We start from the raw sequence: 27,739 nt of genomic DNA, 5'->3' as shown, positions 1-27,739 counted from the left end.
AATATAAAAAGATAGTCATGAGAGTTTAAAAAATGTCAATGAAATCAAGGAAACAAATAAACTGACCTGCTTTTTGGAGAAAAAAACGCCAGCTTTTGAACTTCTAAGTCAAAGTTATATGCCTTAACAGCTTTGACTTTAAAAAAAATCTATTACTAATAATTTGTTGATAAATTTAACTCAGTTTGAGAAAACTGGATCAATCGATTATCTTTTATTCTGCAGCCAGATCTTAAAAAAATTATACAGCCACACAATTGAAAGAGTCGATGATGAACGCAAGTAAGCAGAAAATTTTTGAATTTAAAAAAAAGATGGTGTTGGGGTCTTTGAAATCCAGAAAAATTCTGATTGATATTTTATTGATAAAACTAAACCAATTTGAGAAAACTCGTTCATTATTTTTTTTTGCTGGAAAATCTGATAATCAAATTCCTTTTGCTGGAAACAAGCAGTCCAACGTTTTGGTCACCTTTACACATTCGCACGTTCTTTTAACAAGGGAATTGAACTAAACTTCAAAAATCAAACCGCGAAAAAATTAATTTTGAATCTGAAAAAATTTAATGACTTCCTCGAAAATAAACAAACAACAATCATCGCGACCTATATAAGAGTCTGAACTACGTTCACCGCCTCTTAAAAAATCTACACGACCTATATGACTCTTTTCAGCGTTCATTGACTGCTAATCCAAAAATTTCACAACAGAATTTAAGGAGAGGGGGGCTACCAGAAAATACTTCCAAAACTTGCACTTTTTTGTCTTATCTATTTCTGTAGTATCACGCTATTTTCATTCAATTTAAGGTCAAATTCAAATCGCAATTTCGGAGTTTCTGTATTTTTTAGCGAAGAGTCTGAACTACGCTCATCGCCTCTTCAAAAATCTACACGAACTATATGACTCTTTTCAGCGTTCATTGACTGCTAATCCAAAAATTTCACAACAGAATTTAAGAAGAGGGGGCTACCAGAAAATACTTCCAAAACTTTCCCTTTTTTGTCGAATCTATTTCTGTAGTATCACGCTATTTTCATTCAATTTAAGGTCAAAACTCATATCACAATTTCGGAATTTTGCAATTTGGTCTAACAGAAAAGACACTTAACTGCGTTAAATTTCACTTAATTTTTTTACTAAAACAATTGTTGCTTAAGATATAAATTTATGCTTATAATTTATATATGCAAGTCTTCTATATCTACAAGAAAAGGATTGATTCATTTAAAACCTGGTCCAAGGATTTGAAACGACAATTAAACAACAATTTGCACCACAGTGATTATTCATTAATCGTGTATTCCAAATAACAGTTCAACTAACAGACTAATTAGGAACGGATAGGCAAAGGGGCAGTTAAAAGTAAAACAAAACTAGATAATAGACCTGCATTTAATTGTAATCTATGATGGACAACAAAAGATTAAGATTCAAATTTAGTTCTCATCTGCAGGTGGTTTTCTGCATTATTAAGCTGCTGCACGAGTGAGGCCAAGTGAGGGTTTGAATGCACAGTTTATATTGAGGGTGGTTCATTCTGTGTTTGAAGTTACTCATCGGCTGTCTGAGATTCGTGAAGACCAGGAAGGTCCGCTATGCTATCAGTTGAAAATTGATTGTTGCCCCTTAAAACATCAACTAGATCAATCCACTCGAAATTCATGATCACTTAAAAAGAAGAAAAGTTAGATACATTTAAACTTAATTTCAAGGTTAGTTTATTGAAATAACAGGAGTGAAGGTCAAAACAATAACAGGATGCATTTGAACGCCAAAAAAGATTTTTAAATTTCATAATACGTCTCGAATGTTCGCGTGCGTAGAACCTTAACTAAGCTCTTACATCCGATGCTAGTATTATCAGACGGCGGCTGGAGTGCTTCGCCTGTGGACAACATTTGTCATTCAACCGTGCCCTTCTGGTTGGGGTAGAAGCTGCCGGCAAAGTCACACTTCTTGTTAAGCACTCTGTATTGGGCCACTTGGTCCACACCGTAGTAATGTACAAATATTGCGACCACCACAAACACGTGGAAAATCTGATGACTGTGACCCTAAACATGTATCCGGATTAAAAATAACTCGATTATTTTTAATCGAAAACGTTATTAATCGAAAACGTTATTTTCGATTAAATTAAAACATGCTTTCGAAAACGCATTTTTCTCATAAAATCCTTCCGAAACAGAAATAAACTTAGAAAAGAGTAATGATTTTTTTATCTTTCATGATTATCGCGCAGAATAACCTCGGATGCAATAAGGCCACGCATTTGCAAACAAACGACATCACATTAGCGGGTGAGGGATATTTTACCAAACTGTCACTCATCAAAAACTAATGGATCGAAAATACTGCAATTTTCTGACACATCACTGGCAATAATTGTAGCCTATGAAAGTTATTGGGTTGAAATCTGCTTTTTTATCTACAATACAAGTACTCTCTCCTTTGGCAACTTATAACAGGCCATCGGCGTAATGGTGACCATTGTAGTCATATTCACTCCATTATTTGGGGTGCGTCCGGCATGCTCTTGCAGAGTCTACGGAACGTTACGGTCTCTGTCGGCCGGAACAAGAGGTTTATTGGGGTAGGAGAAAATGGATTTTGGAGACAGTTAAAAAGATGCAACGCAGTTTAAGTGCTGGATATTGGAAGCAGTTAGAGTGGACGTAGTGTTAAGGTAGGGAATGTAGCCGGAAAAAATTTCAGCAAGGGTGCGTCTTTTTGAGCGGGGGAGTCACAGTTCTGTGATATAGACGTTTTGCGATCTTAGTGGAAGATCTTTTGACGGGAGAGGGGCTTAGTCAATGGCTTTTTAAACTCAGTAAATGAGAATGTTCTTTAGAAGCGTTTTAAATTTCTGATTTACAAAACAGCTAAGCTGGCTAAAATCGTTTATAGAGTTGGACTCGTTTGCCTCAATTAACAACAGTTGGGGTTGTATGTAACTATCTATAATGTATAATGTTTAGGCGTAAACTGCAGGGGGTGGGGCAGCTGGTGAGTTTCGTAGAAAAACAATGGCAAGTAAATGTTGAGAAATGAGGGGGAGGGCTATTAACTTGCGGATAGGTGTTTGTGATACGATGATTTTCGTTCATTTGTCTATTAGGGGTGTTAGATACTGGGAGGGGTAGGAGAGGGTTATTTGTACATTTGGAGCAGTAGAAGTTCCGATAGTGTTCTTTTACGTTTGCGAGTCCACTGCATTTAAGGTGGCTTCATCCGCACGATCTTGTGTGCGTGCAATTTATGAGTTACACGGGGACATGTATTGGGGCCAGGGTTGGTATTGATGCCGGCACGTAAAATAAGATGAGAATGAACAGACGAAGTAGCACAGCTGACTTTCGATCGAACATGCTGTGCGCGCTCCCACTACGTGACCACAATAATGATCACTCGAATCGGTGACGTGATAGAATCTCACCAAATTAGTTCAACTTGTGTACTTGCATCGTGTTGAAATTAGTATTACTAGTACTAACCCACAGATCAAACTTTCCGGGAAAGAATCGTTCTGGAATTCTGAGAGCGTATAGACATGCACCAGTGATGTAGAGCACGGCCATGAGGATGATCCAGCCGAAGGAGGCCTCGTAGAAGCTCCTCTCCACTCCATACATGGCGATGAAATGGACGGCCGGAACCAGAGCACTCAGACCCAGGAAGAGGTACAAGCCTGCATTAAAAACATCAAACTATTGCTTTTGTCACTATTGGAGTAGATTATGACTGACCAAAACAGCAATCAAGAAACTCTTCTTAATAACATTAAAAACTGTATAAATACTAGTATTGGCTCAATTGTAACATCTTCTGCACAAACGACTGAAATTCTAATTCACACAATTTTCAATCGTTTGATTTCGACCCATCCAACATAGAATCAGTATACATTATTGCTTTATACAATGGTTGTCACAACTCATTAATATCGCAATAAATTATATCGAAGCTTTCCAACTTCTTTTTGTTTAAATCATCTGTGGACCCTTCAAGTATCGATCCATAAAGTAATACATCTATCGCTATAGCCAGGTTGTGTGACATGCCTGCTCTGAGTGGTCTGAATTTGGGTGCTGCGAATCTGTCCCAGAGGGAGATGATGATGCAGATGATGCCGAGGATGTTGATGCTGCTGATGTACACCAACCGGGGAATGTCATTGCAGTAGAAGCCGTAGTAGAGCCACGGCACAAAAGAGCCCACAATCAACACAGCTATTCCCACGTAATCCAGCCTAGAGCAACAAAAAACAATGACAGTTTAAAACATTTCCAAAATATCTAGTATATTTATTTATGGAATTAGAAATTGAAGATGGAATTTAATCAGCTTCCTTCGTGGAAAAATGCCGTGCATGCACTAATATCCAGGGATTGAAAAAATACATATATTTTTTGGTGTTTACAAAGATAGGGCGAAAATTCTTAACATGTGACAATTTGTAACAGCCGACATATCGTAACAAGCTACAATTCGTAAGCATAGCCATTCGAAGATTGGAAAAGAGTAATGAACGCAAGTAAACAAAAAAAAACAGACTTTCTTGAAAAATCAAATTTCACAGAAAAAAATAGATGCCCTTTAAACTCTTTGAATTTCTAGAACGATTTATGATTGCCTTTGTTTTTGATAACATTAACCCACCATGAGAAAACTGGATCAATAGGTAAAGTTTCTATTCCGCTGAGAAATCTTATAAATAAATTCCACTTTTTGCGCCATGTCCACGTTCGTATTTGGAGAGTGCCATTTACGTCCTTTTCAGCAGATGAATTTCAATTGAACTCAAAAAGTGCATCATACCTACGTGCATCAATACTTTAAGACTTTTGCTGAAAAAAAAACAAACAAAAAAATCAACAAGACCTATATAAGAGTCTTCACTACGTTCATTACTCTTAAAAAGACAATGGCAAGTAGCAAACACCTGCTCCGCGGCGATTACACGTAAATCAATGGTTGCCGTTTAATCTAGTGTTACAAATTGTTGTTGAATGTTACGAATTGTTACGAATTACATTAACAATTTAGGATCAATCGAACAATCCCCCTACCAACCCATGTATTAAAATTGAAAAAAACGAGTTTTATTATCCTTAAATTGAATTGGGGAGAAATTAGAAATTTTACGCTTGATCCGCACGCCCTTTGTATAATGATGCTGTACAATTGTGATAAATTCCTGTCTGTAAGGGCACAACAACCATAACCATACTCACTTGCTGAAGAGTAGTCTGTACTCGTTGGAGTGACAGTGTAGAGTGTGGAACAGCCATGAGAAAGTTAGACAGAGGAGAGCACAGGTGAAGAAGGTCAGCATCACTGCAATGTCTGTCCACATGTAGTGGCTCCTAGTGAACTCTCGCACCAGGAAGTACACGGACAGCATCACCACCATTATGCTGCCTAAATGCAACAACAAATACATTTATTGTACTAACAATCAAATGAATATCTTCAACACAGAGGCGAAACGGAGCTTCGCACCACTTGCGATTCTACACAGACATAGCATTGCAACCCAGCAGACAGAAAATGAAACAAACATTTCGAGAAAAAAAAAACAACTACAAAAATTTCAGAAATTTGTCCGGAATGATGTCCAACTTGACGAGCACACGTCCAGAAACACATTAATTAGCGCTTAAAAAGTATTCAGACAATAATTGAGCGGCAGCATAGCCGACAAAAGTTGCTAAGACTCCCGTTGAGAAAAATTATGTTCAATTGAAAAACTTTTGAAAGTTCTGAAAATCTTAATTTTTGGGCTCCCCCCTCCGGAAATACATGAAGCAGTAAAACTATTTTTTCTTTGAAACAACACTAAATTAGGTCACTTATTCGATAAGATAAGCCGAAACAATTGAGGCCAAACAAAGTTTGGAAGCGAAAAAAAACAAACAATTACAAACTTAGTGAAGTTACAAATTACAGTAAATCTTTCATAACTCTTTCAATTACAAAAAAAAATACTTACAGCACAGCAAAAACCCGTAACAAGGCAACTAAGCCGACTAAACATAAGCAGACACACAATATGACGATAATTTTTGGAACGGAAAATTTCCTTTTCGAAAAAAAAACAGGTTCTGGTCAGATTGGAACACAGGATCTTCACCACCTCAGGCGAATATTTTTTCTCAAAAACTTGTGTGCCGGAAATACTACAAAAGTTTAAATTTGATTTGAGCAAGCTATTAAATAACTAACTATTTTGTAAAGCAAGAAAATTCCGTGATGAGGCAACTAAGCAGAAAAAACATAATCAGACACAAACAATAAGCCAAAAAATTGATTGGAACAGAATACTTGTCTTTTAAAAACACAGACAGGCCGACCTTTGCTGTCCCAGGCGTAGTCGTTGCCTCTAGGCCAAGTTTGTCGGAGAAGCCAAGAATTTGATTCCATTATCAATATCAAGAATACAGATATAACTTAAAAATATTTAAAAAACTACTTAACAACCCGCATGACCATTAAGAACACAAGGTGTTATCAAAAAACACTGCCAAATTTTGGCTAAAAATTAACACCAAAACCAAATAACAAAAATGAAAAACAATTGCGACAGAAAAGAATTTCTAGAGAGCATATAAAATCATGAAATGAAATTACTCCCTATAGAACTGTTTGAATGAACTTAATTACATCGATATTATCAATTATGAACGTAATACGTAACAGCAAGAGAGCTGAATCACAACAAAAAAGATTTTAAAAAAAAGACGCCCGAAGGAAAAAACAATAACGTACAAACAAACAAAACAAAAAATTTTCAAAAAACGTTCGGTCAGAAATCACAACAATCTTAATTCTTGTGAATTACTCGCCATATACCTTCGTAGACAGAAGAGTCAAGTCAAAGTTAAAACCAAAGACTTTTCGGAAATGTACGTTTTTTAAAATATTTGTAGTTATTAAAATAATACGCTAAGCTATCATCTTGAAGGGATTTAAAATCAAACTGCCTCCACCTAGTCAAGTTGGTAAGATGCTTGAAAGCAATTGAACATACTTATGGGAGAAAAAAAATCAGAATATCAGCATCAAAACAACTGAAAAGTAAAACAACTTTTTTTCAAAACAATTTTAAAATTTCAAGACAGAAAAAATTTCGCGTGTTAAAACAAAAAACCCATTTACTATATTAACGCTCTTCTAAATTGAATTTAACATGTTTTTAAAAACTATTACAAATGTAACAAAAATAAAACATCCGGCGAACCAGCCGACAAAATTTGGCACGGAATATAATTAAATCTGAAAATGTTTTCGGCTTTTGAACCAGAACTACTTGAAAAAACGCAAACTTGACTAGACGTTAAGATCCTCTGGAAAAGCATGTACTATAGAAGTGAGGATTTTCTAGAGGTGGAGATCCTCCAGAAGTTGAGATCTTGTGAACAAAGTTGTTGACGGAAAAGTCTAGTACCCGATTGCAATACCCTTGCTTATCGCAAGGGTAAATATTTGTATAAGAAATAAACAAACTTTATACGAAAAATCTAAAACGGATTTTATTCGAGACTAGCAAAATATAGAAACCAATCTTAGTCTCATTTATTGGTTCGAAACACTTCGCAAACGTGGGCTCGGTTTTTTCCGGTTCGGCTTTGCAGGTTCAAAAACAAATCAGGAAAATTTCATTCTCGAAAAAAAACTGGTCTGAATACCATTGCTATTTTCTCTCAAACTTAGCAAAGAGGGGAGATCCTTGATTCAATGGACGCCATTCACAGAATAAATTCCCAGTTATATAACAAATACAGGGTTCATCAATGCGGGCCTAACTGATGTTTTTTTTTCAACTTATTCGAATAGTTTTCAGAGTCAATGAAGTTTACGAGGTGAGCTTCGGATAGGTTTCACAAATTTAAAAAAAAAGTGTTAATAAACGTACATTTTTGCTTTCCTAATTGAAAAGCGTAGGTTGTCTTCCTTTTAACAAATGAATTCGAGTTAAACTTTGACAGAAATCAAAAGTCAAGCCGCGAAAAAAATCAAATAAAGCGTGAACAAATTGTAAGACTTCATGAAAAAAAAACCCCAAATGGTGTCTTCATATTTCACTCTGGCAAATAGCACGGCACGGATCAGGCCTAGAATCATCGAACTTGCGCCTCAGAGGCGGAGATCTCAGGCAGTTGTACTTTTACCATTGAAGAGCGTAACTTGACAACCATTTAGCAAATAAGTTTAAATGAATTTATTTTTAAGTGAATTTAAAATAAATCAAACTCGAACCGCTAAAAAGAGGGAAAAAACCACTGCGCTAAACAAGTTAAAATTCGCAAATGTTATTTGCAGCTGAACAAGGAATTGTTTCGACTGACCAATGAGATGTGTCCATATGTTTCCAGTCTCTGTGTGCACTTTAAACACACTCTTGAAGCACGTGCACACACTCGGAATGGGGGGTCTGTGGCCCTTGTGGAGGAAGTCATTGTCCCTCAGCCAGTCTGGAAGGTGCTGGTACGCTAACAACTGAAACAACACGAGAACAACCGAGTTTTAACGTTGAGAAATCTGGCTAGAATTACATATCATTTATCGAGAATTAAGAGAAGCTGAGCATTGAATAGATTGTCTATTGATACTCGGGAGCGTGAGCTTAAGCTTTTAAAACAATGAAAAGAACGTAAAAGTTCAAAATCTCTATAATTTGATTCTCACGAACTCAAACTCATGACGTATGACAAACTTGAACGCTGATTCCGTAATAAAGAAAAACCAAGCTGTTAGAACCGCTAAACCATTAGGCCCAATTTCATTTCAAATCGTTTATCGAGTTACCAACAACTAGACTGCTAGCCTTTTGATCGGCAGGGGTCGAATCCCTGAAGGGGGAATATTCGTCCGCACCCCCCTAAATCCGCTACTGCTGTTAGGTCTCGTTGGAACCAGCCGCATTTTCTGCTTCAAAAGTGTTGATTGATTACGTATTGGAAAACCTCCAGGTAAAAATAATCCAGCGTGTTTTCTCTTCTTTGCGGATATGAAATTTGAAAACAAATGCGTGTTGTTACCTTCCATTCCTTGTACTTGTTGGAGACGTCTCTGCCCGCCTGTATCATTCTCAGCTTCATCGCCTCCGCAGTCTGCATCATGCGCTCCTTGCTCTCCTCCATTGTCGTCATCCCATCCGGGAGAGACATGTGACGGATCTAAACATGTCAACCATCGTAGAATATGATATTCATAAAAACACCATTTATTGAACCAAAACATAGAAATTTGTTCTTCCTTTCAAAAAAGTACTAATTTCGATAGATGAAAATCTTTTCTTTAAATAACCTGTATAATAATAATAATAATAATAATAATAATAATAATAATAATAATAATAATAATAATAATGATAATAATAATAATCATAATAATGATAATAATAATAATCATAATAATAATAATAATAATCATAATAATAGTAATAATAATAGTAATAATAATATTAATAATAATCATAATTATAATAAAAATAATAATAATAATAATGATAAAATAATAATAATAATAATCATAATAATAAAAATCATAATAATAATCATAATAATTATAATAATCATAATAATAATAATAATAATAATCATAAGAGTCATAATAATAATCATAATAAAAATAATAATAATAATAATAATAATAATAGTAATAATAATAATAATAACAAAAAAAACAATCGTAATACAAACAAGGACAGCCGGTTACTGTGCAAGTAGCACTGAATGTTCCGATCTCAGTCTTAAAAATACAAAAACATTTTTTTTTCAAATTAGTGTCGTTCTTTTCCGCAAGGTGTGATAAAAAAATCTTTAGGATTATTTGACAGTCATAGTAAAAAAGAACCATTCGGAAAACAATTTTTGAAAAAAAATGTGTATAAAAACGAAAAATAAAAATAAAATGTAAAACAAAGTTTAAACAAAATTTGAATAAAATTTTCAAAAATTTTTGCAAAAACCTTTGGAATTTTTAACCTTGTTTACAAAATGGCGCTTAAAAACCTCCAAAAACTACTTATATTTGAGTAAAATCATGTTTTCACGGCTTAAATTAAGCTCAAATAAGCTATTGTAAGACTACACGCACACACCATATTAGTTCGAAACGAGACAAAAAAAATCAAAAATTTCAAACCGATTTTTCTCGACAGTGAAAATTTTTTTGAAATTTTTAAGGTAGTTTGAAACACGATTGAATGGGCTTTAATATGATAGATCACTCGACTCGTTCCGATAAATTTTTGTGGCACCTGATTTTTTGCGGAAAACAAAAAGAAAAAACTAAAACACACCCGAATACAAAGTTCCTCCCCATTTTTCAAATGGTCGGAACAATAGTGATAAAAATAATAATATTGATAATAATAATCATAATATTAATACAGAGGCAAAGCCGAACTTCGCACAACTTGCGATACATTAAGAAACAGCAGCGAAATGGAAAAAAAAAAACTCATAAAAATTTCAAAAACTTAGAAAAAACTTACTATCAAAAAGAATAAAACTTAACAAGCGGTAAAAAGGCTCTGACGATACGTGATCAGATGCCCTTGAAGCCGAAATTTTTTTAAAAGGCGCTAAACTAATAAGAATTGTTGAAACCCCAGCTTTGAACTATAATTTAAGCATATGTGCAATCCAGAGAGGATCTTAAAAATTATTATGTTAGCCTTGGAACGACTCAAATTAGGCCATCAAGCCGATAACATATAAGCCAAAACAATTTGGTTCGAATAAACTTTTTTAATCGAAAAAAATATACGAAGTCAAAGTGAGCAAAACTACGACCAGCAAAATCAAATCAAAACACTGAAAGCAATAACAACGAAAATTGCGTACAGCAAAAAAAAATTCTACGATCTGGCAACAAAGCCGAAAAACCATAAGCAGACAAATAATAAGCCGACGTTTTTTGAAACGGAATATTTCCCGTTTAAACAAACAGGTCCTGTCAGATTTGAACCCATGACCTTTGCCGTCCCAGGCCTAGTCGTTACCTCAAGACTGAGCGTGCCGGGAACAAAAAGATATTTGAATTTATTCTGAACTGAACCTAAAATTACCATTTCTAATTTTGACCATTCTGTGAACAAATTTATTTACGGGAAAACGTCTAGTACCCGATTGCAATACTCTTCTTCAGGGGCGGATCTAGGATTTTCTCGAGGGGGGGGGGGGCGGAATTTAAAAAAAATTCGAAAATTGTGACGACCTTTTTTTAGCGCTCCCCCTCAAAGTTAGTATATATTGGCGCCAAAGGCGCCTTTAGAAAAATTTTAGGGTCGGTCGGCGAAAAATGGATTTCTGAAAAAGTATCAAAGGGGGGACCCTTTGGGTCGGCAGGGGTTCGAATCCCTGAGGGGAGGGGGCGTCCGCCCCCCCCCCCCGCCGCTAAATCCACCCCTGCTCTTCTTATACCAAGGGTAACAAGGGTAATAATAATGGTAAAAAAAAAATCATAAAAAATTGTTTCCAGTATAGGTCCACACTTATCCACATTCATATGGAAAAAAATCTCTTTTTTTTGCCCTCGACCCTATTTCGCCTTCTCTGAAAGCAGCTCACTAGAAAAACAATTTTGCGACGATAAATTTTGCAAAGCTAATTTTCTTTTTGAAAAAATTGTCCAGGAACTAAAATTTAGTTTTCTAACCTCGGGGAAACACTTCCAGCCCGAGTTGATATTATCCGTGGAATTATCATACTTCAAATCAGTCCCGATACTCTGAGCCCGCCTGTGACTTGACGAGCCTTGAGCAGCCGAGGACCTCGAGGGAAAATGGAACCATGAAGCCGAGAACGTCTTGAAAGAGTGCGCCCCCGTATCTCCGGATGAAGTTCCCGGTCTTTCATCGGTCGTTGAAAAGTCAGTTGTCGCATCTGTGATACCGACTTTCGGTACACTTTTTGAAGGACTTTCACAGTTAGCTTCAACCTCAGCTGTAGTTGTGAAAGTAGCGCCGTAATTAGTTTGATCATTTATGGCATTTAGAGGGTCATTAGGCTCCGAAGTAGTCGTAGAGGTTGGTTCGACGTTCAAGCACGCGGGCAGCAGTGGTGTGAAGTTGTCGGCAACGGAGTCCGGTTGGCATCGATTTGGCACGTTATCTCCGGAGCTCAGCGATCGCATAAGTTTGACTTTCTTGGCTCTAATCGTTGGTGGCGAGCGCGATATGTGTGCTTTGTCACTGGTTTCATCCATAACGCTCTGAAATCTACAGTGCATGAAGAAAAACATGAAACAATTAGAAACAAAACGACCGTGTTTTATTCCACCACTTACCATCAATCATGAACAAAACACAAATAATTGGTCCAAAACCTCTTTCTACACAACACATCAAATTCGTTATGCAACATATATTGTATTATTCAAGAACTGATCGATAGCAATAAGGCCTCTTTATTATAATAGACAGTTTTGTTTCAGATTCAGTCACACGTCAATTTTCAATCTTGACTTGTAGTTAGTTGAATCCACTGTTGAAGAGCAGTGCATACAGTTTCAGGCAGTTTCTCAGAATCTCCCAAAATGATGTAATGCTTGAATGGAAACACATCAAGGTAGCTTCGCATGACCAAAGCCGGTGCCTCATTCGAAGTTGAAGTCGGCTTTGAAAAGACTGGCAGTTTGATATCTGCTATGGAATTTTCTGCAGTGTCCAATATAATGAAAACGGTCCAGATCCCTGAATTGAGACTGGCCTCGACAGCTCTGGTAACTTTTTCAGTTCCTAGAACAATCAGCGTCAAAAGCATAGGAATTCAAGGATAGAACAATTGGCTCAAACAGAGCACCTCGTATGAACATCAATCTAAATAGTTTTTTGCTTTTTGCGTTAAAAAATTCAGCTTTCAAGAAGTGATTGTAGTATTCATCATAATAATGCTTTTGACTAATAGGTGAAATTTTTCTTTTTCTTTGGCTGTCCTACTATTTTAGAAACCCTTTCCTTTGCTATTTAACAAATTCATTTCGACCGATAAAACGCTTTTTCTAAAGCGACTTGAGTATTAACTTAAAAACTGATCCTTGGCCGTGAAAAGTGCATAAAACGTTGAAATGATTCAATGTGAGAAACTAGTTTTTGGTGACTTGATTTTAAACTCTATGGGAACCTTAAACATACCTTCAACAAAAAGCCCTCTTCCGTCTGAAACAATGATCTGCAACTGATCCTGCACAGGTTGACTAGAAGCAGCCATCCGATTCTCAACCATATATTCTGTCGTTAACTTCATCAACTCTGCTATTTTCGTTTTCGGCTGTTTGAACGCAAACTTTCGCACTACATTCGCTCCTGAGTTTAATGTGAATGGTTGATTGAACTGATGGATTAGTTCGCAAGTTTCGCCGAACTTCGTGACTGCAACTTGTCCGACTTCAACTAAAGCAAGGGCTGTTGTCAAAGTTGCAATGGCTTCGAAGGCTACGCTTCTTGTTCTTCCGTCGTTCATACTACTCGAATCGTCAATGGCAATCATAACCTGGTAATTTCTTTTCTGAGGCTTCGTCCGTCTCAGCCATATTTTATCCTTACGATACCCACTTGCTATGTATGGAATTAATTTCTTCATATTCAGGCGTTTACCTGATCTGTAATCACCTTTTAGCCTTCCACTTTGTAAAGGTTCCAATATGATACGAATCTGTTCCGACAGTTGTCGTGAAAGATTAGACGTTAAAGCTGAGTATTTACTCCACAGCATCGTCGCTTCGTGGTCCGATAAATGATTGACAACTTCTGACCAATCAGCACAAATGCTTTCTAAGGATAACTTAAGTGACTCATAATCTTTCCTCGGATGTTGAGACGTTATTTCAGAGACAACTGAGCTCTCAAACTTTTCGGGACCTGCAGCATCGTCCAATTCAGCATCGTCTTCAGGACTATTGTCTTCAGTTTCAGTTGAGTCTTTCAGAAGAGATTTCTTCTCATTTGCGTTAGGCTGGGCGAACGTTGTATCAATTGACATTTCGTTTTTATTCACATCTTCTTCATGTGGTTCAAGAAATTCATCCACCTTCTCTTCAATTTTATCATCCATGCTTTCAATTTGTTCTATTTCAGTGTCTTCTGTAGCAAAGAAATTATCAGCCGATTCTTTTGCGTCGTCAAACATTTGAACATCGTGTTTTTGATTGTCAGTCGTATGTTGATACGCTAAATCTTCTAGTTTTTCTTTCGGCTTATTTTGGTTCGTCGGCATTTCCGTCAAATCCGCATCCTCAATTTTACCTTTCTTTTGAACTGGTTCTTCATCCTTACTTCCCGTTTGAAACTGGTCGGTTGTCAAATTTCGTTTTCCGCCGCTGCTTTCATTTCCGTACGTCAATACGCTTTCGGATTTTGAACTGTTTTCTGCATTTTTGTCGTTTTCCTCATTTTCATCTTGGCGAGCTGCTGATGATTGCACTGCTGAATCTTGTTGCTCATCTTGTGTTTTGTCGTCAACGGCACTAGCGGTTCCAACGTGACTGTTCTCTTGAGGTTCCACTACATCGTTTGGAAGCGGCTCCAATTCGGTTCCGACCGGGTCTTCTTTCTGGGCTTCCTCTGGATTTTCTGCCTCTTCATCAAGTACACTAGAGTCTTTAAGACCCTGTTCGGAATTTTCATCTTCTTTTTCAGCATCATCTTCATCACATTTATCGCCATCTTTTTTCGTTGTTTCTTCAGTTTCATCATCATTTTCCATTTCATCCTGGGTTTCATCTTTTGACTCAATTTCTTTTTCGGCACTTTCTTCATCTTCATCTACATTAATCTCATTGTTCTCATCTTCTCCGCCGTCTAATTTGACGTCGTCCATACATGCAATATCCTCATCTTTTTCGTCGTTCTCTTCTGTTTCAGCAGCATCATCGCCAGCTTCAACATCTTTCCCTTGGTCCCTTTGTTCATTTTCGTCCTCGCCATTCCCTTCATCTGCCCTCATTTGGGCTTCATTTTCATCTACCGGTTCAGTTTTATCGTCGGCTGATTGATTTTTCTGATCATCTTCCGGAGGTTCATCGTTGAATTTCTCCTTATTGTCAACCTTTCCATCCTTTTTCAAATCATTTTCCAATTTCTTCCCATCATTTTCTTCTTTCTCATTATTTTCATCATCTTCGTCATCGTCATTCCAAAATTCGTCGTTTATCTCCTCATTTGAGTTTTCATCATTCTGTTTGTCATCTTGCCCGAATTTGTCTTCGACAGAATCCATGTTATCATTATCTTCTTCTGAATCATCTTCATTTTCGTCTAATTTCACATCTTCCAAATCTGCCATAAAATCTTCACTCATTTCAATTGGCGTATTCTCGCTTCCCTCGTCATTATTTTTATTTTCCTCTTTCTTATCGCCATTCTCATCTTTACTTTTACCGTCTTTTTGCTCTTGTTCCATTTTTAATTGGTCTTCGCTTTCGATTTGATCACTGACATCTTTGACTCCCTCGCCTTCATCAATTCCACATTCTTCGAACTTTCCTTTATCTTTTGATTCACCACTTTGCAAAGCTTCTTTGAACTCTTTAGGTACGCAAAAGCCTTTCAGAATCAATTCCAAGAAGATCTTGTTGCATTTTTTGATCAAAATCACCAGCGATTTGAAAGTATCTCCCACACTTTCTAGTGTTATTTTAAGCGTTGCGTCGAGATATAAAACGGAATTAGAAAGTAACGCAAGTTGATCTTTTTCTTCTTTCAATCTCAATACAAGATTCTTGTCATCAAAAATGGATTTGTTCAAAAATCCTTTCAATTGGTAGAAATCTTTTTCTACAGAACTCAACTTCAGCTGACTTGATATTTCATCTAAGAAGGATTTTAAAACCCTAAATGAAGCGGGTTTCTCGCATTGCTCATTTAAGTCTAGGGGTGCAATTTCATGTAACTTCTGAGACAGGTTAATCACTTTGACACATATTCGCTTCACTTTTGAAGACAGTTCTTCGCTGATATTTGATAAAACCTCTTTCTGAGAATTCGTAAGTTCAATGTTAAAATTTTCAATATTCTGCAAGCAAGTATTCGATTTTTGCACTAATGAAAGGATGAAAGGGTTGGATTTCTCAGGACAATCGCTTAGTTGAGTGTTCAAGGTACACAAAGCTCTTTCAGCCCGGTTGAATGTGGCTTGAATAGCATCACTTCGTATCAACGACTCAGATTTAGTCATTGTAATCATTTCATTCCAACATGCACTGTTTATCATATCATCAATTGTATGTTTTGTTTTGTTCACAGAGTCAAAACTGGTTCCACATTTTTCAAGGAATTTGGTAACGTCTTCACGGCACATTTGGTCGAGTATTAGTGAAACTTTAGTTGATTCGTCGAGAAGGTTGCATACATCTTGAACGACTTCATTAACTAAATTGTTTGCAGGATGAACAAAATGTTGAACTGCAGAAAGTTCACCCAATGAAAAAGGTTTCAAAAGGTCTCCGAATTTTGATACGACTTCGCAAACTTTCAGACTAGAGTTAACAGAACTCCAAAGCTCGCATAATTGGTTATATGAATCTTTTACAAATCCGGAACAAATTTGGAACATTCGTGGATCAATCTCTGATTTTTGCGAAAGAGTCATATGAGAAAACGCTGCGTATTGATGAGCTATGAACATCGAAGTATCTTTACAAGATGACAAACTTTTTAGGTCCTCGGAAGAAATGCTTGCAGGAACGCTTCGCATTATATCTGACAACTCTTCACTTGAATTAAGAGACCTTTTGAAAGATAATCCTTGATCACTCAAATAGTCGGCCAAAGACTTGAATAAGTTTTTTCGTTTCTGCATTTGAAACTTGGCAGTTGACATCATCGCTTTCTTTTCATCGTCGTTTTTGGCATTTGATAGTGTTTGTTCTAACTCTTGGCACTCCTTGTGGCATTCTTTAAGGTGATCATCAATTTCATTGACGTCTTCTTTAAGTCGATTGGTCATTTCATTGAAGAAAACTTTCTTTGTTTGAAATATTTTCAGTTTCTTTTGAAATTTCTTAGAAGCTTTAAAGACTAACTCGAATTGCGTTGATTTGAGTTGAACTTCTGAAAAAACGACTGAATGCACCTTCTTTTTAGAAGCATTTTCTACTGAAGTTTCTTCGTTTTCGTTTTTCAAAATCAGATGGTCGGCTACGGGTTGCTTTAAAATTTCATCGTAGTTGCTCAAAACTTTCTTAATTTTTATCTTGCACCGTATTACGTTTTCCTTCAATGCAAATAAATTAAACGAACCCCAGCTTTTTATCTTCAAAAACGAGTCCAAATCATGTTTCAGCAAATTCACTTGAGCTTCGATTGACTTTTCCATTCTTGCCAATGCCCCTTTATGATAGTCGACGACATTGCTCACGATTGACGCAATTTCAGTTTTCCCGAAAAAGTTGCAATAATTTTTCCAACTTGCCAGCATGTCCAAACGTGCTTCAAACTCGCCAATTGGAGACGTATGAAGAAACTTGAAAAGCGCTTCAATGAACTTTTCCATGTTATTTTTGCCGTTCATGGTTTGTACAAATAAAGCAAACAAGTTGAACCAGAACTTAGACACGGATCTGTACACTTTTTGTTTATGATACATCATACTCTGTTTCCAAAATTTGAGCTCCATTTGACGCCAATGCATGTCTAGATTTTTCAAGGGTTCCAGCTCATTTTGAAGTGAAACGTGCCTTGCTGCGACTACTTGCCACGAGTTCGCTATGGCCAATAGGGCTTCTAAAGATGCCGCAAAATAAACTACCGTCTGAGAAACAGGCACCGAATACAAAATTCTGTCAATCGATTTGATTAAGCTGCACAAATTGGGTTCTTCGGGCCATTCTTGCAACAAAAATTCAACTCGGCTTTTCAAGTCTTTCAACAAAGGAGCACATTTTGATGTTTCAGAAATATTCTGATCCGTGTAAATATTGTAAAGTTTAGAGTCTTGAACTTGTTCGCCTCTGTAAAACTTGTCATGAAATCTGATCACTTGCAACATTAAGTTTTCAAGCCAACTTTCAGTTTGACTCAAACTGTAAACTTCCGATTTGGTCAAGTTTGAGAATTTTTCAATCAAATCTGTCGATATTTCAGACGGTTTTGTACATTTTTGATTAGCTGTCAAGCATTGCAACAATTCATTGTGACTTTTCCAAACTTCGTAGTAATTTTTCTCATGGAAACTTCCTTGTTCTTCAATTGGTTGTCTTTTCGAAATTTCGCTGAGGGGTGAGTCAGCTTCTAAGATTTCTGGCTCATCACAAATAATACTTTCGGCTAACAGCTCTTTCTTCTCTTTGTACACATAGCCACTCGCTTTTGTTTCTTCTTCTTCGAGAACTTTCTGCTCATGATTGCGCCATAGTCTCCACAATTTCGAAAATATCTTAGAAACAAACACTTTCAGCTGCCTCGACGATACAGAACCTGTAGATTGCCAATAACATGGAAAGGATTGAATAATCAAAATCAATTTCTGAAAACTGTCTTCGGCGTTTTCAGTTTCCGCCATGAAAATATCGATCCAGTTACTATTTATAGACAATTCCGGGAAAAGTTTAGCATTTCTTGATTCAGTTAAGCTCGAGTTCCACTCCATACGCTCAATTGACAGCAGCATTAAACATAAACCAGTCACTGGCAGGTAGAAAACGTCCTTGAAATCAGGGAAGAGCTCAAAAAGATGTTTTATGAATGAGAAAATCGAGTTTCTAAGCGCAATCACTTCACCATTGAGGGTCCCAGGAACATCCCTTTGGGTTCCGACTTCATTCGAGCTCTGCAAAATTGACTTGTCGAAATCCATTAACATATTTACTAATGACCTATATCTTTCGGTATCCGGTTCCCTCGGAAATGACCTCGAGTGCAGATCTTTCGTTCTGCTTTGAACTTTTAGTTGAAATTCTTCAAGAAGAATCAATTTTGGATGCCTAGAAACGTACGTTGACGAGTCTTCAATTTGTAGGAGCTGATTATAGAGCATGATTTTTAGTTTTTGGTACCTCGAAATCGATTCTACGTACGCATTGTTGCAATCAATTTTGATCATAGCTTCTTCGGCGGGGTCAAAACTACCCATAATTTCTAGACTTCTTTCAAACACTCGGCGTCCAATTGCCGGTAAGCTTTCTACTGTGACTGCATTTCCACCAAATTGAAAACTCAATTTCTTTGAAATATCCTGAACAATATCATTTACGCGTTGATCTGACGATGAACAGGTGCGAATCAAAAAGTTCGAACTTTGCCACAACATGCAGAAAAATTGATTGACATCGTCCAAAATCGACCTATGATTCTCAAGCGTCGGTTCTGGAAACATCTCCCTTCGCTTCAAAGTTTCAATTGAGTCTTGAATCTGCTTTCGCATCTCAATTTCAGAGTGCCATAATTTAGCCCAACATAGCATTGAAGTAAACTGTATGTCAAAGTTACTAGTTTTCGTAATCTTCTCCTCATTTTTCAGAACCAGCTCTAAAACTACATCTGATAAATTGTACAGTTTGAACGCTTGAGACAAATTTTTCTGTTCTCGAAGATTATTCTTGAGAATCTCTTTGCACGAAAGAAGGGACACCAGCTTCATCCAATACGCTGCATCAAATGTTTCTTGATTTTCCCGAATATCGCTTGGGATCATGTCATCAATTTCCATTGGCTCTTCGATACATTTCTTATCCGAGAACAATGCTTTCAAATTTGTAACTTCACTGCGGGTGGCAGAAACTTGCAAGATTTTGCTAACTTTTCCCCACGAAGTTTTCGATGTTTCACATTTTTCTTCATTGTCATCGAAATTTTTCATGAGTTTTGACAGCTTAGAAACCACGTAGCTTCCATGATTCGAGACTCCTTGAGACGTCTTGTTGAGGAGAAAAACTGCCCATTTAAGAAGTTTCTGACTGAGAAGAAACTCTTTTTGGATCATTTCCCAGTTAATAGCATTATTGGCTTCAACAGATATGTCATCTCTCTTTGTTAATTTTGAGACGAATACCTCCAAAGATTGACCATCGGAACTTGATGCTTCACAAACTCTCTTGATTAAAATTGAAATAATTTTAAATGTGTCAGACACGGATTTGATGATCGAAGAAAAAAAATAGTTGGAAGATTTGTCCAGGATGGGTAAAAATATCCAACACAAATCAGGGGTTCTATTAATCAACAGTGCTTCAATGTCTTGAGATAGCGATTCAACATCTGGCCATTCCAGGTATTTCCACGACTTCATTTTTTCTGCTTGGTTTTCGAAAGTCGGAAAGTGCTCAATTAGCAAATTTAGACTATTCATAACATCATCTGAGCTACTTTTTAAGACTTTCTTCAAGCAACGAGCATCCTGGATCCAAGAATGCAACTTTGAGCAGTAAATATCGAAACCTAGAAGATATTCTGGTTTTGTCTTATCCAAAACTGTTTCATTATGATTTTCTTGTGAGTGAATGTTAATTAAAACGCATCTATTATACATTGCAGATGACACAGCGTCAGTGTTTTCCATTTCGATCCGTTTCGATGACGTCAGAAAAATCCTGAACTCCTCATGCGGAGAAAAACTTTGGATTTCTCCGCTTTCATTACTCGAGAGTTCACCCAATGTCAACTTTCCCCCTGGTTCTAACAGACTGTTCAGACGATCCAAAACAGCACATGAGCAAAGGTCAACGTTCTGTAGAATCAACCAATGTCCGTTTTGGACGCTGTCTAATAGAACACTGTTCTCCCAAACGAAATTGTTCAATTTTCTTTCTATTGAACACGCTTTTACTACTCGCTGAATACTTTCAATTTCTGATTCGAAAATTAGCTCTGAGAACTTTTGAATATTTTCCAGAATCTGAGTGAACTTCTCAAAAAGTTCAATATTTGAACACGTTTCTAAACAAATCAGTCCCATAAGCAGTTTATCTGCTACTTTTCTCGGAGTTTGTTGACTTCTGAAATGCTTTTTCATCACATTTCCAATTCGTTTACAACATTCCGATATCAAAGCATTTGGATCAAAGTTCGAATATTTTCCAAAAAGATCAAGGACATCTGTGCTTGAATTTAAGTTGATCACGTGCACATCATGACCTGTTATTACTGCTAACTGTTTAATTAATTCAACTTGTCCATTGCTGTCTTGTCCGGTTATTAATGCTGGGAATGCATTTTCCACACAACCCATTATCGATTCCAAACAAAACAAGTTTTCCATCTTTGATAAAGAGCTGAAGCTTTTCAAAGTTGAGGTCGAGTTTTTAGTGAGTTGAAACTTGCCTATTCTGAAGTTTTTAGAAGAATTCCTCGCTTTGGGGATAACATCAACTTCGTTTATTTTCATTTTCGCAATTTCGTTTTGAGTACTTTGAAGCTTCGATCCTACAATGAAATTAAGAAAAGCTTCGTCTTTGCAGTAAGAAAGTAATTCACTGTTCAGTTTCCGTTTGTTCATTTCGGTTATTTTTGAGAATTTTAGAACATCTCGCAAATTGACATCTTTGCTTTTCGAAACCAGTTCAAGCATCGTTGATTTCAAATCATCAGATGCATTCTTCAGGATTGACTCGAATATATATCGATAGTCTTTTTCGGTCAGGGGATCCATGAAAATTTTCGAGAATCTGTTCACAAAAGATCTTGGTAAATTTTTCCGTCCATTTGTACTTTCAGAAGGATTCTGGGTAGCAAAAAACCTTGTCGTAGATGACTCCAGTTTGAAGATTCGATCTAACTCTGATATGTAAACTTCGCCTCTGTGATCGAAAAGCGCATTAAGTCCTTCTAAAACTGACTGTGATGCTAAATTGATTTCGTCTAGGAGCACCCATTTTCCCGATTTAATTGCCGAAAGCAATGGTCCATCGTGCCATGAGAAAACTGGATTCCGAGTTTCATTTTCATTTTGCGAATCATCAATACACAAATTCGGCAAATCATTTCCCAATAAATCAGAAATATCAGTTTGCTCGCTAAGATTAATTCGTACAAGGTCAATTCCTGTAAGCTTAGCTATGTTCTCAACAAGTGCAGTTTTTCCTATTCCCGGAACACCTTCGATCAAAATCGGTTTCTTGATACTCAGAGCGCGCATTGTTTTAACCAAATTTACGTTAGTTGTCGGAACTAGAAAATCAAAGCTTGATTTATTTGTTACATCCATTGCATTTTCAGATTTCTCTATTTCGAAACCGGCTATTTTTAGGAAGTTATCTTCAATTTTTGGAACCAACACTTTGTTGTCAGAGCTGAAACTTCGGTAATTTGTCTGTTCATTTAAATAACCGATACATTTTTTCTTCACAATTGCGTCTTTTGGTGCCAAACCATCCAGAAAAATCAACCAGGCACCTTCAACAAAAGATTGTTGAATTCCAATTTTTCCTGTCGACGACTTTATGAATTGCATCCAGGATTTCACGTCTCGCAGCGATATTTTCAGCTCTTCCAGGAACATCATTACGAAGTCACAGCATAAATTGCAGACATCTTCAGGCACAAAATCGGATGCAAGTTGATTTACTACTGCCAAAACATCTTCACGGGCTATGTCAGAAGGACACCAAATTTCAGTGAATCGGTTTCTTAGAGCAATTGACAGCTCTTTTTTCCCGTAATCTCCACTCGGATTCATTGTTGCAACTACTCTGAATTCATCGTGAACATCAATAACATCAATTTTATTGTCTTGCGTGTTTTCCGCTATCAACAGTGTTCGTTTTTCTTCAAACAAACTGTTAAGTCTTTCAAGCACGCTGTCATCGGCTAAGGAAATCTCGTCTAGTAGGAGGATTCCACCTGTTTTAGCAGCTTGGGTAACCGGGCCGTCCTGCCATTTGAACAAACTAGCAGCCATCGATTCCAAACTTTCATCCGTGTCAATGTCTGATGATTCGTGATTCCTCACTGGTCTCAAGCTACCGATAAAATCACTCGCATCACTATTCATATTGCAATTAACAGTGAATAAATTTTGGTCGATCGATTGTGCTAACAGTTGACAAATTGTAGTTTTTCCACATCCCGTGTCACCGACAAGCAACACCGGTTCTTTGTTTTCCAGCGCGTTACTAACTAAAATTGCCATCCTGACCATTTTGGCTGTCCACGCTATTTCAAACGAATCGGAATGTTCGTCAATCATTTCAATCAAACTGCGCAAATATCTTGGAGTGCAGACTCCTTTTGATTTATGGCTGGGAAACTTGAAAATCTCCTCTGGTTTTAGATTAACTTTGAACGTCTTCTCAATTGAAGATCTGATACAATTATTGTCGATATCGTTTCGCGCTCTTCCTGCTAGCAACATGAAACCTTGCTGGGCTAAAAACAAGTTCCAGTCAAACAAAACTTGTTCACATGACAAACTAGCATTGCTATATCTATTAGCCCATCTGAACAAATCTCGCAACGTGATGAAACTAGATTTTCCTGCGAACATATTCGACAAACTTCTTTGCGAACGTAGCGATTTCATCAAATTAATTATTTTAGTCGAATAAGAAGATGGAAGATCGCACCTTTTACTAATGATAGTTTTCAGCTCATCTTCGGGAATTTGATCAAAATTCAATTCTATGAATCTATTTCTAAATGCTCGAGATAGAATTTTTCTGCCGGAGTAACTTCCAGCTGGATTTTGGGTTCCAAACAACATAAACTCCGGGTGCGCTTTTATCAGTTTATTCGTCTCCGGAACATACAACTCTCGGTTATCATCTAGAAGTCGGTTTAATGCTTCTAGCACTTCAGTCGGGGCCAAATTCAACTCGTCCAAAATAACCCAGTTTCCATTTTTCATTGCCTTGACAAGAACTCCGTCTTCAAAAATTAGTTCACCTGTCTTCGAAGAGCAATACGCGCCAAGATATTCCTGTATATCAGTGTGTTCGTGATTGTTTATTCTCCAGACTTTTTGGCCCAGAAGATCAGCTAAGTAATGAATCAAACTGGTTTTTCCAACTGAAGTTTCACCCTGCAGTAAAACTGGATCACGTCCTGACATTACTATACAAGCCAGTTGGCCCAAATGATTTTTGACAGTTGATGTCAAGACGTATTTTTCGTTTACAAGAGATTCCAGAGAATTGATTGGTTCGACCCAAAAGCCTTCTATAGCAATCGCAGTGGGCGAAGTTCGCAGCCAATTTTCTTTATCTGCATGCGGAAAATATTTATCGATTCTCTCTTTCACTTTCACTCGAGACGATTCGTTTAGTTGGTTTATGAATCCGTATTTAAACGCTTCAGCGCATGCTTTTGTCACCGAGCAATTTTTTGCTTGACTGATAAAGCGAAGCGCTCGTGAAAATTGCCTCAGACTGAAATTAGCACACTTTTCTTCTGAATCGTACAACACTTTGTTCTTAGATAAATTTATAAGATCAATGTAGAGCTTAACGAGATTGTCAATTTGAGTTTCCTCGATCTTAACTGAACTTTTCAGATACTCGCTTGCAAGTAAAGCAAGATCAATTTCATCACAAGTTAGAGGAAAGTAGAACTCCATGAAATGATTTCTCACACAAGACGGTAAAGCTGTTTTGCCCACGTCAGTTGCTGGGTTCATACAGGCAAAGAGTTTAAAATCCTTGTGGGCATACACTGATTCTTTACCGGCCATTTCGTCAACTGTCAATCTTCGGTTTTCCAGCACTTCCAGAAGACAATCCAGCGTTTCCGGACTAGCTAAATTTATTTCGTCCAAAAGCAACCAGTGACCATTTTTCATGGCTTGCAGCAAACATCCCTCGACAAATGAAAACAGTAGAGATTCCTTTGATTTCTCTTGCCTTTGCATATACGATGTTAAGCTTTCTAGTTCTGCTGAAAACTCTTTCCAAGCTTTCAACATTTTACTCTTAATTGGCACCATTTTCGAGACATGTAAAATCAACTTCAGGCACATTCTGTAGTTCTCCTTCACAAAAGCATTTGTCACGTGGCCGAGAAACTTTTCGTTCACATCTTTTTTAAACGTTTTTGCAAACAAATTGTCAAACTTCGCTTTGATTGGTGCGAAGTGTCGACTCAAACTAACAGGCTTCAACCCTCCAATCAGATCAGCCGAATTGCTCTGATGACTCATATTGAGTACTGTCATTTCAGCTCCAACCTGATTGGCTAAAAACTGAACTAATGTCGTCTTACCCGTACCTGTTTCACCGCACAATAATACTGGTAGATCACTTTGAACCGCTAATAGTACGTTTTCTCCAATCAAAAGAGCCGGTTTTGTCAGAGCGTAGTTCGTTTTAGTTCTTTGCGAATCAGCTTTTAGGGTGACATCTTGACTTCTACCGATTTTGAATGTGTGTTTCTCAATTTTCAGTGCTGGTTTGTATTGGTTGATCAAGAAATCTGCGTTTTCCTTCGGAAAATTAAATACCGCGACTATTTCCTCGGCTGCAGAAAGTCGGTCTTGGGAGGTAGGAATCATGGCTGTAAAATAATCAACAGCCGAATGACAAATCACTTCCGCATCTAGTTTCGGCAAGTTGTTAACATCGTCGCAAAATTTCATGAAAGCGTGCAACGAGAAAACTGTTTTTTGATTGGCAGTCAACAAGTTTTTCAGCACTAACAACTTGGTTGACAAGTCCACAAGATTCGAAAACCTTTGTTCAACTATTCCTTTCAGATCGTTATCTTCGATTGCCGGTAGAACACAACACTTGAACCCTTTGGATCCAGAGCACATTTGCTTCAAAAAAGGATGAAGTTTCCCCGAATAATCTGGTTCACATGTTGCGATTATTTGGAACTCGGCTACCGATTCTTTTTCTTTTCCAGTTTTTGAGCTCATTTTCTCTTCATTGGCCAAGAAGTGTTCAATCACTGTGATGACGTCCGGACTAGCTTTGTGTATGTCTTCTAGAATGAGCCACTTGCCTGCCGAGTAGCACTGCTGTAGCAATCCAGGACGCCAAACTAGTTCCCCCAGTTCAACTCCACAAGTGAAGAATCCAGTAAGCACACGGTCTTCGAACTGGGATGTAATTTGCAAGCGTACAATATTGTCGTTTGAGATACCTTAAACGAAACTAAATATATCTTTAAAATTGGGCACAAAATTTAGCACAAATTTGTGCGAATTAGCTTGGAAAAACGTGAATTTGCATTATATTAATATCTTTTTCAACCTTAAGCTCAAGTAATTCAAACATCTGCCGTTTCGATGGTATTCATCTAATGAAATAGAAAAGAGACTGTAAGGAAACACTTGATATAATTTAACAAAAAAAAATAGAGCGCATACAATAGACGGGACCTGTATTTACACAGAGGCGAAGCGATCGAATCGGGAAATTAAAAAAAATTAAACACAGGCGAAGCTGAGCTTCGAAGGTTATTATCTTCAAACGTTAAGACTTCAAACTTTATTATCGTTGAAGAAACAACTAGAAAAACGAAAAATATGCAAATCAAGTTTTTTCATGTTCAAATATATTGAAGTTCCAAGTGGCGTTTAATTTGAGCATTCAAAAATTTACCAAGTGGCGTTTAATTTGAGCATTCAAAAATTTAAGGAGATGTTAAGAAATTTGAACTTAGTATAAACTAAACCTAATGTTACCATTCCTAACTTTAAACATTCTGTGAGTTATTTACGGAGAAAAGTCTAGAGCCCAGTTGAAATACACTTGCTATCGCAAGTGTAATTACCATCCACATATTGTTCGAAAAAGTTTACAAAAAATACATACCTATCGTATGAGCGAAGAATTCCACCATTTTCGACTTTCCACTACAAGATGATCCACAGAGCATCAGCGGCACATGACGGCTGAGCGTGCTCGCAACTTCATTCAAAATGTCTCGTTTAGAATCACATACGACATATTCCGATTGGTTCAAGTCATTACTTCGCACTGGTTTAAAAAATTCTGATTCAAAAACTACTTGTACATCATCATGTATATGTAAATTTTCGGCGGTTAGAGATGATAGGTCAAACGGAATAATATCTTTTTCTTCGTATTGTTTCATTTTAAGAGAATTATCAAAAATTTCAAGCTGATTTATCCAGGCAACTTCATATTCTACGCATAATTCTTCGCCAAAAACTCGCATCACCCAAGAATTTTTCTCACTTTCAGAGCAACCCATGCACAAAACTTTTGCCATTTCGATGCAAAAATGACTGAACGATAGCTGTTCAACCCTTGAACTGCAATTCAAAAGCAGATGCAACGAAAAAATTGAAGAGTAAGCGTGATAATTATCGATGATAAGGTTTAACATAGACGTTGATCCATGTTCAGAGCAACATACTTTGCAGAATGTTTCCAGTCCAAAATCTTTCAAGTTCTGAAGAAGTTCCACCAGAAATACTTGGTACTGTTTACATGTAGGACCACACACTCGAGTTACTATGGTGCATAAGAACAAAAGATTTGGGGCAAACTCAAGTCCATTAGGCGATTGCATTACGTAATCTTTGCAATGACATAATAAAGACAGGAGGCACTTTCTGTTTTTGTTGACTGCGGCGACAATCAACTCAAGGTTGTCGACAGATTTCAAAAGATCCAAAACAATCGTTGCCATAATTCTGAAATCAAAAATGATTGAAAATATGTTCAGTGCGTGTAATCTCGAGGGCCATTAAAATTTCAGTTGTTTCTTTCAAACACACTATTTCTAGTTTCCTCACATATCTTTGCATTTATGAGAGGGACATCCCCCCAGGAATTCAGCACCTTTACCACCCCATTTGGTACTTCGTTTTGACATCAATTTTGGTTCGA

The 27,739-nt window shown here is 37.0% G+C and overlaps 2 protein-coding genes across 2 annotated transcripts; both read right to left on the bottom strand.

Annotated features, from left to right (window-relative positions):
• Positions 1-1,149: 1,149 nt before the first annotated feature.
• LOC134851519 (adiponectin receptor protein 1-like) lies at positions 1,150-12,231 on the bottom strand. Its single transcript, XM_063867645.1, has 8 exons — positions 11,672-12,231; positions 9,046-9,183; positions 8,353-8,503; positions 5,239-5,425; positions 4,066-4,253; positions 3,499-3,692; positions 1,848-2,058; positions 1,150-1,629 (listed from the first exon to the last, which is right to left on the bottom strand). Exons 1-7 carry the CDS (start codon positions 12,218-12,220, stop codon positions 1,906-1,908), a joined length of 1,560 nt encoding a protein of 519 aa, XP_063723715.1. The 5' UTR covers positions 12,221-12,231; the 3' UTR covers positions 1,150-1,629; positions 1,848-1,905.
• Positions 12,232-12,325: 94 nt separating this feature from the next.
• LOC134851821 (midasin-like) lies at positions 12,326-27,539 on the bottom strand. The gene is made up of 3 exons (XM_063868075.1): positions 26,696-27,539; positions 13,149-26,021; positions 12,326-12,752 (listed from the first exon to the last, which is right to left on the bottom strand). The coding sequence occupies exons 1-3, from the start codon at positions 27,537-27,539 to the stop codon at positions 12,469-12,471; spliced, it is 14,001 nt and encodes a 4,666-aa protein (XP_063724145.1). The 3' UTR covers positions 12,326-12,468.
• Between the last annotated feature and the right edge of the window lie 200 nt (positions 27,540-27,739).

The sequence above is a fragment of the Symsagittifera roscoffensis genome, chromosome 7 (assembly GCF_963678635.1).
Source record: "Symsagittifera roscoffensis chromosome 7, txSymRosc1.1, whole genome shotgun sequence".
In the NCBI taxonomy this organism is placed as follows: Eukaryota; Metazoa; Xenacoelomorpha; order Acoela; family Convolutidae; genus Symsagittifera; species Symsagittifera roscoffensis.
This window is presented reverse-complemented; position numbering and strand designations above follow the sequence as displayed.